This window comes from Garra rufa, chromosome 24, assembly GCF_049309525.1.
Source record: "Garra rufa chromosome 24, GarRuf1.0, whole genome shotgun sequence".
Lineage (NCBI taxonomy): Eukaryota > Metazoa > Chordata > Actinopteri > Cypriniformes > Cyprinidae > Garra > Garra rufa.
Window position 1 is genome coordinate 39,384,836 of NC_133384.1, and position 12,259 is coordinate 39,397,094.

The 12,259-nt window shown below is 33.1% G+C and overlaps 1 protein-coding gene across 1 annotated transcript in view; it reads left to right on the top strand.

The window, feature by feature from the left end:
* The window catches only part of lama1 (laminin, alpha 1), a 153,434-nt gene that overhangs the window by 122,513 nt on the left and 18,662 nt on the right, over nucleotides 1-12,259 (top strand). Inside the window, 7 exon segments of the mRNA XM_073831219.1 lie at nucleotides 4,647-4,745; nucleotides 4,839-4,950; nucleotides 6,034-6,190; nucleotides 6,283-6,493; nucleotides 11,638-11,754; nucleotides 11,840-12,003; nucleotides 12,099-12,237. Of these exon segments, the coding sequence (XP_073687320.1) occupies nucleotides 4,647-4,745; nucleotides 4,839-4,950; nucleotides 6,034-6,190; nucleotides 6,283-6,493; nucleotides 11,638-11,754; nucleotides 11,840-12,003; nucleotides 12,099-12,237 (999 nt within the window).

Sequence of the window (12,259 nt, forward strand, 5' to 3'; positions counted from 1 at the left end):
TTACTGCCTAAAAAAGTAACTAATCACGTTACTTAGTTACTTTTTACGGAAAGTGATGCGTTACAATATTGAGTTACTGCCTAAAAAAGTAACTAATCACGTTACTTAGTTACTTTTTAAGGAAAGTGATGCTTTACAATATTGAGTTACTGCCTAAAAAAGTAACTAATCATGTTACTTAGTTACTTTTTAAGGAAAGTGATGCTTTACAATATTGAGTTACTGCCTAAAAAAGTAACCAATCACGTTACTTAGTTACTTTTTAAGGAAAGTGATGCTTTACAATATTGAGTTACTGCCTAAAAAAGTAACCAATCACGTTACTTAGTTACTTTTTAAGGAAAGTGATGCTTTACAATATTGAGTTACTGCCTAAAAAAGTAACTAATCATGTTACTTAGTTACTTTTTAAGGAAAGTGATGCTTTACAATATTGAGTTACTGCCTAAAAAAGTAACCAATCACGTTACTTAGTTACTTTTTAAGGAAAGTGATGTGTTACAATATTGAGTTACTGCCTAAAAAAGTAACTAATCACGTTACTTAGTTACTTTTTACTGAAAGTGATGCGTTACAATATTGAGTTACTGCCTAAAAAAGTAACCAATCACGTTACTTAGTTACTTTTTAAGGAAAGTAATGCGTTACAATATTGAGTTACTGCCTAAAAAAGTAACTAATCACGTTACTTAGTTACTTTTTACTGAAAGTGATGTTACAATATTGAGTTACTGCCTAAAAAAGTAACTAATCACGTTACTTAGTTACTTTTTACTGAAAGTGATGCGTTACAATATTGAGTTACTGCCTAAAAAAGTAACTAATCACGTTACTTAGTTACTTTTTAAGGAAAGTGATGCGTTACAATATTGAGTTACTGCCTAAAAAAGTAACCAATCACGTTACTTAGTTACTTTTTACTGAAAGTGATGCGTTACAATATTGAGTTACTGCCTAAAAAAGTAACCAATCACGTTACTTAGTTACTTTTTAAGGAAAGTAATGCGTTACAATATTGAGTTACTGCCTAAAAAAGTAACTAATCACGTTACTTAGTTACTTTTTACTGAAAGTGATGTGTTACAATATTGAGTTACTGCCTAAAAAAGTAACTAATCACGTTACTTAGTTACTTTTTACTGAAAGTGATGCGTTACAATATTGAGTTACTGCCTAAAAAAGTAACTAATCACGTTACTTAGTTACTTTTTAAGGAAAGTGATGTGTTACAATATTGAGTTACTGCCTAAAAAAGTAACCAATCACGTTACTTAGTTACTTTTTAAGGAAAGTAATGCGTTACAATATTGAGTTACTGCCTAAAAAAGTAACTAATCACGTTACTTAGTTACTTTTTAAGGAAAGTGATGTGTTACAATATTGAGTTACTGCCTAAAAAAGTAACCAATCACGTTACTTAGTTACTTTTTAAGGAAAGTAATGCGTTACAATATTGAGTTACTGCCTAAAAAAGTAACTAATCACGTTACTTAGTTACTTTTTACTGAAAGTGATGTGTTACAATATTGAGTTACTGCCTAAAAAAGTAACTAATCACGTTACTTAGTTACTTTTTACTGAAAGTGATGCGTTACAATATTGAGTTACTGCCTAAAAAAGTAACTAATCACGTTACTTAGTTACTTTTTACTGAAAGTAATGCGTTACAATATTGAGTTACTGCCTAAAAAAGTAACTAATCACGTTACTTAGTTACTTTTTACTGAAAGTGATGCGTTACAATATTGAGTTACTGCCTAAAAAAGTAACCAATCACGTTACTTAGTTACTTTTTAAGGAAAGTAATGCGTTACAATATTGAGTTACTGCCTAAAAAAGTAACTAATCACGTTACTTAGTTACTTTTTACTGAAAGTGATGTGTTACAATATTGAGTTACTGCCTAAAAAAGTAACTAATCACGTTACTTAGTTACTTTTTACTGAAAGTGATGCGTTACAATATTGAGTTACTGCCTAAAAAAGTAACTAATCACGATACTTAGTTACTTTTTACTGAAAGTAATGCGTTACAATATTGAGTTACTGCCTAAAAAAGTAACTAATCACGTTACTTAGTTACTTTTTAAGGAAAGTGATGTGTTACAATATTGAGTTACTGCCTAAAAAAGTAACCAATCACGTTACTTAGTTACTTTTTACTGAAAGTGATGCGTTACAATATTGAGTTACTGCCTAAAAAAGTAACTAATCACGTTACTTAGTTACTTTTTAAGGAAAGTGATGTGTTACAATATTGAGTTACTGCCTAAAAAAGTAACCAATCACGTTACTTAGTTACTTTTTAAGGAAAGTAATGCGTTACAATATTGAGTTACTGCCTAAAAAAGTAACTAATCACGTTACTTAGTTACTTTTTACTGAAAGTGATGCGTTACAATATTGAGTTACTGCCTAAAAAAGTAACCAATCACGTTACTTAGTTACTTTTTAAGGAAAGTAATGCGTTACAATATTGAGTTACTGCCTAAAAAAGTAACTAATCACATTACTTAGTTACTTTTTACTGAAAGTGATGTGTTACAATATTGAGTTACTGCCTAAAAAAGTAACTAATCACGTTACTTTTTACTGAAAGTGATGCGTTACAATATTGAGTTACTGCCTAAAAAAGTAACTAATCACGTTACTTAGTTACTTTTTACTGAAAGCGATGCGTTACAATATTGAGTTACTGCCCAAAAAAGTAACTAATCACGTTACTTAGTTACTTTTTACTGAAAGTGATGCGTTACAATATTGAGTTACTGCCTAAAAAAGTAACTAATCACGTTACTTAGTTACTTTTTACTGAAAGCGATGCGTTACAATATTGAGTTACTGCCCAAAAAAGTAACTAATCACGTTACTTAGTTACTTTTTACTGAAAGTGATGTGTTACAATATTGAGTTACTGCCTAAAAAAGTAACTAATCACGTTACTTTTTACTGAAAGTGATGCGTTACAATATTGAGTTACTGCCTAAAAAAGTAACTAATCACGTTACTTAGTTACTTTTTAAGGAAAGTGATGTGTTACAATATTGAGTTACTGCCTAAAAAAGTAACCAATCACGTTACTTAGTTACTTTTTACTGAAAGTGATGTGTTACAATATTGAGTTACTGCCCAAAAAAGTAACTAATTATGTTACTTAGTTACTTTTTACTGAAAGTGATGTGTTACAATATTGAGTTACTGCCCAAAAAAGTAACTAATTATGTTACTTAGTTACTTTTTAAGGAAAGTGATGTGTTACAATATTGAGTTACTGCCTAAAAAAGTAACCAATCACGTTACTTAGTTACTTTTTAAGGAAAGTAATGCGTTACAATATTGAGTTACTGCCTAAAAAAGTAACTAATCACGTTACTTAGTTACTTTTTACGGAAAGTAATGCGTTATTTTTGTCAAATGTAAAAGCCTTTTCACAGCAAAAGCCTCAGGCTTAGAGAAAAGTAAACTGACGTCTGTACAGTAGACCACAGAAGAACAAATGTCAACTCTTCAGCAATAGAAAAAAGGAAAACAAAGACATCGGTTAATAAAATGGGATTAAACACATATATAAGGATATTTGTATTATTTAACATATATAATTATTGCAGGTTTGCATTGAATTTGAATTAGTTTTTATTCATTTTGAAGAACACTGTATCTGTTTTTTAGTGAGTGAGATGAATTAATGCATGTTCACATTTATTCTAGAACTAAAGGAACATCTTACTCACAATTTCTCTCAACATGGGGACAGGAGAGCTTTTAATCAATAAATGGGGGGAAAGTAACTCAGAAATGTTCTTGTCAATTAAAAAGTGTGTTACGTTACTAGTTACTTGGAAAAAGTAATATTATTACGTAACTTGCGTTACTTGTAATCAGTGTTGTTTTCATCAACGATGACGATGACGAAATCATTTAGTTGACGCCACTTTTTTTCATGACGATAACGAGACGATGACGAGATAAATATGGCTCGTTGATGACTAAAACATGACGAGACGTGTGTGAGTTTTCGTTGACGAGACGAGAATAGACGAAAATGTTAGTGGGTGGTCCGTCAGACGTTTAAAATGCATGACATTTCCGCTTATTGTGCATGCCAATTAAAACTTAAAAAGTATCTGACGCTATGGCAAGCCGTTTTAGCATTAAATACTCTTTGCTATACTGGTATGGCAAGCTGTTTTAGCATTAAATACTCTTTGCTATACTGGTATGGCAAGCTGTTTTAGCATTCCATCCTTGTTTGTCTTTTATGTTCTAAAACATTCCTTCATTATTGTAATTATTGGTGAAAATAGTCGATCCGGAAGCTCACATTGTGTTGAACTATAGATCTGCTATTTTCAGAACTTATAAGTGACACTACCCAACAGCAAAATACTTACTGACCTACATTAATTTGTTAAAAGACTACTTTTTTCCCTTTTTTGACTAAAACTAGACTAAAACCTTTTTGACTTTTCGTCGACTAAAATTGGACTAAAACTATCACATATAGAAGTGACTAAAATTTGACTAAAACTAAGAAGCATTTTAGTCCAAAAGACTAAGACTAAATCTAAGATGGTTGTCAAAAACAACACTGCTTGTAATGCGTTACCCTCAACACTGTCTATGAGTAATTGCTGTGTGAATGTGCAGAGTCTGATTTCGTGGGAGCAGAGCACAGATTATCAGCTGACCACACGAGAGGAGCATCTGAGCAACCTGAGCAGGACAATCACTGACCTGCAGCAACAGGTACAGCTCACCTTCGTCATTGCTGCGTCATTGCTTTTACAGCCGGTGTCTGACGCTGGGACTCAGTGTATCTGTGTGTGTCTTCATCTGTAGGTCCAGAGTGTGTTTGATGGCAGTGAGGATGTGCTGCTGAGTTCACAGGAGAGAGTCTCTCAGGGCAAACAGCTGCTGGACCTCATCAACAATATTCACTCTGCCATCCACGGTAAAATATTAATTTAATTTTATTTATTTTTTATTATTATTATTTTTTATTCCTTTGCTGAAGAGTATTGCATTTAAAATTAGAGTTGTTATCAATGACTAAAAGTAAAAAACGTATTTTTAGTTAGTTATTTTCTATTTTTTTATTAAATTTATTTAAACTAAAACTGAAATAAAATAATTTAAAGCTAAATAGAATTTTATTTTTAATCTAAATTTTTTTTTTTTTTTTTTTTTTTTTTACTTTACTTTGCTGAAGTGTATTGCACCTAATAACTAACCTATAACTAAAACTAAAAAACGTTTTCGTGAATTGAAATAAAACTAAAATAAATAAAATATACTGTATACATATTAGCTGTAAAAACTTCTAAAAATTACATTTATATAATTTCACTTAGGTGCCAAAAATTAATTTTTTTTTCTCTTAAAATTACTAAAACTAAAATAAATATTATAAACTAAATAAATATTTAAAAAACTAAAATATTTAATTTTATTTAAAAAAGTAAAGCCCCTGAAACTAGTTGTTATTGTTAACTAAAACTGTTACAAAGGTTTTCCTTAACTTAAAGAATCCTTAAATAAAATAAAATAAACAATATAAAATACAAAACATTTATTTTTGTTAATTGCCAAGGCAAAATTTCTTATTGAAATACTAAACTACTAAATAAAAACTAAATAAAGTTAAACAGAAATATTAAAAATACTATTAAACTATTTTTATAGTTAAAATTGTCCAAACAATTTTTTTATTTTTTATTTTACTTGATCAAAGTTCACCTAAAACCAGTGTTGTTATTGTTTACTAAAACTATTAAAAATCTTTTTCAATTGAAATATAGCTGAAATAAAATTGAAATATTAGATGTAAAAACTTAAACTGAAAATATAAAAATAAAAGCTAATTTAAAATATTAATAAATAATATAATAGTAAATAAATAATACTACAATAATAGAATAGAACAGATCTCATCTGTTTAGATGCATTACTCACTGAGACAGTAGCAAATATAATTTAATAAACACATGATCTGATTGGCTGCTGTGCAATCTTTGCTCTCCTGTGATTGGCTCAGGCCTGATGGAGCAGGTGAGTTCAGTGAACCTGACGGTGAGCGACGGTCTAGATGAAATGAACAGTACGGTCCTGCTAGAGGAGACCAGCAACACACTGAAGAAGATCAGGACCTTCGATCTGACACACTGCAGCTCCACTGCGGAGGACGAGCTCAGGCATGAAACACTCTTCTGCTTTACTTCTGCACAGATACGCCAATGACTCTTCCAGTGTGTAACGTACTTCATGTGTGTTTGTGTGTGTGCAGCTCTGCAGAGTCTGTCTTGGGGAAGGTCCAGGATGAGATGTCAAAGCCCTACAATCACAACCACTTCAGACAGGAGAACATCTCCACAGCCCTCAACACATACAACCAGCAGCTCCTGCAGGTCCAGGAGGCCCTGAACACGGCCAAGAGCCACAACAACCACAGCCGACTCCTGCTCCATGACATCCACACCAACCTACAGATGCTCACTGTGAGGATTCATTTGATCACAAATACACAAATACAGAAAAATCTAAATATCATAGAATTGGTGACTATCTGTTAAACTGTAATTTATTGCTGTGATCAAGGCTGAATTACTCAGTCTTCTATGGCAAGCCATTTTAACATTTAATCTATTTTCATGCTACTAGTACTTATGTTTTAGATATTATTACTTATGCATTAGACACAATTGCCAATGCATTATACATTAGTGCTTATGCATTAGACATTAGTGCACTAGTGCTTATGCATTAGACATTAGTGCACTAGTGCTTATGCATTAGACATTAGTAAACTAGTGCTAATGCATTAGACATTAGTGCTTATGCATTAGACACTAGTGATTATGCATTAGACACTAGTGCGTATGCATTAGACACTAGTGATTATGCATTTGACACTAGTGATTATGCATTAGACACTAGTGCTTATGCATTAGACATTAGTAAACTAGTGCTTATGCATTAGACATTAGTGCTTATGCATTAGACACTAGTGCTTATGCATTAGACACTAGTGCTTATGCATTAGACACTAGTGCTTATGCATTAGACACTAGTGCTTATGCATTAGACACTAGTGCTTATGCATTAGACATTAGTTCACTAGTGCTTATGCATTAGACATTAGTGCTTATGCATTAGACATTAGTGCACTAGTGCTTATGCATTAGACATTAGTGCGCTAGTGCTTATGCATTAGACATTAGTGCTTATGCATTAGACATTAGTGCACTAGTGCTTATGCATTAGACATTAGTTCACTAGTGCTTATGCATTAGACATTAGTGCTTATGCATTAGACATTAGACACTAGTGCTTATGCATTAGACATTAGTGCTTATGCATTAGACATTAGACACTAGTGCTTATGCATTAGACATTAGTGCTTATGCATTAGACATTAGTGCTTATGCATTAGACATTAGTGCGCTAGTGCTTATGCATTAGACATTAGTGCTTATGCATTAGACATTAGTGCACTAGTGCTTATGCATTAGACATTAGTTCACTAGTGCTTATGCATTAGACATTAGTGCTTATGCATTAGACATTAGACACTAGTGCTTATGCATTAGACATTAGTGCTTATGCATTAGACATTAGACACTAGTGCTTATGCATTAGACATTAGTGCTTATGCATTAGACATTAGACACTAGTGCTTATGCATTAGACATTAGACACTAGTGCTTATGCATTAGACATTAGTGCTTATGCATTAGACACTAGTGCTTATGCATTAGACACTAGTGCTTATGCATTAGACATTAGTGCACTAGTGCTTATGCATTAGACATTAGTGCACTAGTGCTTATGCATTAGACATTAGTGCACTAGTGCTTATGCATTAGACATTAGTGCACTAGTGTTTATGCATTAGACATTAGTTCACTAGTGCTTATGCATTAGACATTAGTTCACTAGTGCTTATGCATTAGACATTAGTTCTCTAGTGCTTATGCATTAGACATTAGTTCACTAGTGCTTATGCATTAGACATTAGTTCACTAGTGCTTATGCATTAGACATTAGTGCGCTAGTGCTTATGCATTAGACATTAGTTCACTAGTGCTTATGCATTAGACATTAGTTCACTAGTGCTTATGCATTAGACATTAGTGCGCTAGTGCTTATGCATTAGACATTAGTTCACTAGTGCTTATGCATTAGACATTAGACACTAGTGCTTATGCATTAGACATTAGTGCTTATGCATTAGACATTAGTGCTTATGCATTAGACACTAGTGCTTATGCATTAGACACTAGTGCTTATGCATTAGACATTAGTGCACTAGTGCTTATGCATTAGACATTAGTGCACTAGTGCTTATGCATTAGACATTAGTGCACTAGTGTTTATGCATTAGACATTAGTTCACTAGTGCTTATGCATTAGACATTAGTTCACTAGTGCTTATGCATTAGACATTAGTTTTCTAGTGCTTATGCATTAGACATTAGTTCACTAGTGCTTATGCATTAGACATTAGTTCACTAGTGCTTATGCATTAGACATTAGTGCTTATGCATTAGACATTAGTGCTTATGCATTAGACATTAGTGCTTATGCATTAGACACTAGTGTTTATGCATTAGACATTAGTTCACTAGTGCTTATGCATTAGACATTAGTTCACTAGTGCTTATGCATTAGACATTAGTTTTCTAGTGCTTATGCATTAGACATTAGTTCACTAGTGCTTATGCATTAGACATTAGTTCACTAGTGCTTATGCATTAGACATTAGTGCGCTAGTGCTTATGCATTAGACATTAGTGCTTATGCATTAGACATTAGTGCTTATGCATTAGACATTAGTGCTTATGCATTAGACACTAGTGCTTATGCATTAGACATTAGTAAACTAGTGCTTATGCATTTGACATTAGTGCTTATGTATTAGACACTAGTGCTTATGCATTAGACATTAGTAAACTAGTGCTTATGCATTTGACATTAGTGCTTATGCATTAGACACTAGTGCTTATGCATTAGACATTAGTAAACTAGTGCTTATGCATTTGACATTAGTGCTTATGTATTAGACACTAGTGCTTATGCATTAGACATTAGTAAACTAGTGCTTATGCATTTGACATTAGTGCTTATGCATTAGACACTAGTGCTTATGCATTAGACATTAGTAAACTAGTGCTTATGCATTTGACATTAGTGCTTATGTATTAGACACTAGTGCTTATGCATTAGACATTAGTAAACTAGTGCTTATGCATTTGACATTAGTGCTTATGCATTAGACACTAGTGCTTATGCATTAGACATTAGTAAACTAGTGCTTATGCATTTGACATTAGTGCTTATGTATTAGACACTAGTGCTTATGCATTAGACATTAGTAAACTAGTGCTTATGCATTAGACATTAGTGCACTAGTGTTTATGCATTAGACATTAGTTCACTAGTGCTTATGCATTAGACATTAGTTCACTAGTGCTTATGCATTAGACATTAGTTTTCTAGTGCTTATGCATTAGACATTAGTTCACTAGTGCTTATGCATTAGACATTAGTTCACTAGTGCTTATGCATTAGACATTAGTGCGCTAGTGCTTATGCATTAGACATTAGTGCTTATGCATTAGACATTAGTGCTTATGCATTAGACATTAGTGCTTATGCATTAGACACTAGTGCTTATGCATTAGACATTAGTAAACTAGTGCTTATGCATTTGACATTAGTGCTTATGTATTAGACACTAGTGCTTATGCATTAGACATTAGTAAACTAGTGCTTATGCATTTGACATTAGTGCTTATGCATTAGACACTAGTGCTTATGCATTAGACATTAGTAAACTAGTGCTTATGCATTTGACATTAGTGCTTATGTATTAGACACTAGTGCTTATGCATTAGACATTAGTAAACTAGTGCTTATGCATTTGACATTAGTGCTTATGCATTAGACACTAGTGCTTATGCATTAGACATTAGTAAACTAGTGCTTATGCATTTGACATTAGTGCTTATGCATTAGACACTAGTGCTTATGCATTAGACATTAGTAAACTAGTGCTTATGCATTTGACATTAGTGCTTATGCATTAGACACTAGTGCTTATGCATTAGACATTAGTAAACTAGTGCTTATGCATTTGACATTAGTGCTTATGTATTAGACACTAGTGCTTATGCATTAGACATTAGTAAACTAGTGCTTATGCATTTGACATTAGTGCTTATGTATTAGACACTAGTGCTTATGCATTAGATATTAGTAAACTAGTGCTTATGCATTTGACATTAGTGCTTATGCATTAGACATTAGTAAACTAGTGCTTATGCATTTGACATTAGTGCGTATGTATTAGACACTAGTGCTTATGCATTAGACATTAGTTCACTAGTGCTTATGCATTAGACATTAGTTCACTAGTGCTTATGCATTAGACATTAGTGCGCTAGTGCTTATGCATTAGACATTAGTTCACTAGTGCTTATGCATTAGACATTAGACACTAGTGCTTATGCATTAGACATTAGTGCTTATGCATTAGACATTAGTGCTTATGCATTAGACACTAGTGCTTATGCATTAGACACTAGTGCTTATGCATTAGACATTAGTGCACTAGTGCTTATGCATTAGACATTAGTGCACTAGTGCTTATGCATTAGACATTAGTGCACTAGTGTTTATGCATTAGACATTAGTTCACTAGTGCTTATGCATTAGACATTAGTTCACTAGTGCTTATGCATTAGACATTAGTTTTCTAGTGCTTATGCATTAGACATTAGTTCACTAGTGCTTATGCATTAGACATTAGTTCACTAGTGCTTATGCATTAGACATTAGTGCGCTAGTGCTTATGCATTAGACATTAGTGCTTATGCATTAGACATTAGTGCTTATGCATTAGACATTAGTGCTTATGCATTAGACACTAGTGCTTATGCATTAGACATTAGTAAACTAGTGCTTATGCATTTGACATTAGTGCTTATGTATTAGACACTAGTGCTTATGCATTAGACATTAGTAAACTAGTGCTTATGCATTTGACATTAGTGCTTATGCATTAGACACTAGTGCTTATGCATTAGACATTAGTAAACTAGTGCTTATGCATTTGACATTAGTGCTTATGTATTAGACACTAGTGCTTATGCATTAGACATTAGTAAACTAGTGCTTATGCATTTGACATTAGTGCTTATGTATTAGACACTAGTGCTTATGCATTAGACATTAGTAAACTAGTGCTTATGCATTTGACATTAGTGCTTATGTATTAGACACTAGTGCTTATGCATTAGACATTAGTAAACTAGTGCTTATGCATTTGACATTAGTGCGTATGTATTAGACACTAGTGCTTATGCATTAGACATTAGTGCACTAATGAATAATGAATAAACACTAGTAGCTAAAGACTAAAGATTAGTAGCTAAAGAATAAACACTAGTAGCTAATGAATAAGTACTAGCACTAATATCTAAAAAACAAGTACTAGTAGCATGAAAATAGATACTAGTACGGCTTGTAGATTAAGTGTTAATTCGACTTGCCATAGTATTCAATGTCACATTATCCTTCAGAAATCATTCTGATTTCTGCTCAATAAATATTTCTGATTATTATCTTGATTATTCTCCAGATCTCCAGAAGCAATGTCAGCAGTCTGAACCAGGAGGTAGAAACGCAACTACAGGAAGCTCAAGACTCACTGACCGATGCTCTCAATATCGCTGAAGACATGAGCAATGGCACAGTCGTAAGTGGCGTTTCTCCTTCGTTTAACTCTGTTTAGATATTAATGACGCGGTTTATGTAACTCATTTGTTTGTTTGTGGTTCCAGACTCTGGATGAGATAAAGAATGATCTGGAAGGATGGAGTCCGGCTCTCAGGAAGCACGTGGATGCTTTAGTGATGGATTTGACCAAAAGAGACGCCCTACAGCTGGTCTACAGAGCCGAGGATCACGCACAAGCTCTCAGCATACACGCACTAGCTCTTAACAGGTGTGTGACACTCAAAATATCTGTTATATATATATATATATATATATATAAATATATAATGGATAATGAAAATGAATGTGTTTGTTGTGGTTCAGGTCTTTGTCTGAGGTCAGATCTGCGGCAGCAAACGCCACCAGCGCCACTCAAACCAACAGCAGCATCAGAGAAAACATACAGCTGGCTGAAGATCTGGCCCACGCCGCCAATCAGAACGCTAGCTCCGCCCTCAATCTGGTACGTGAGCCAATCAGAGCTT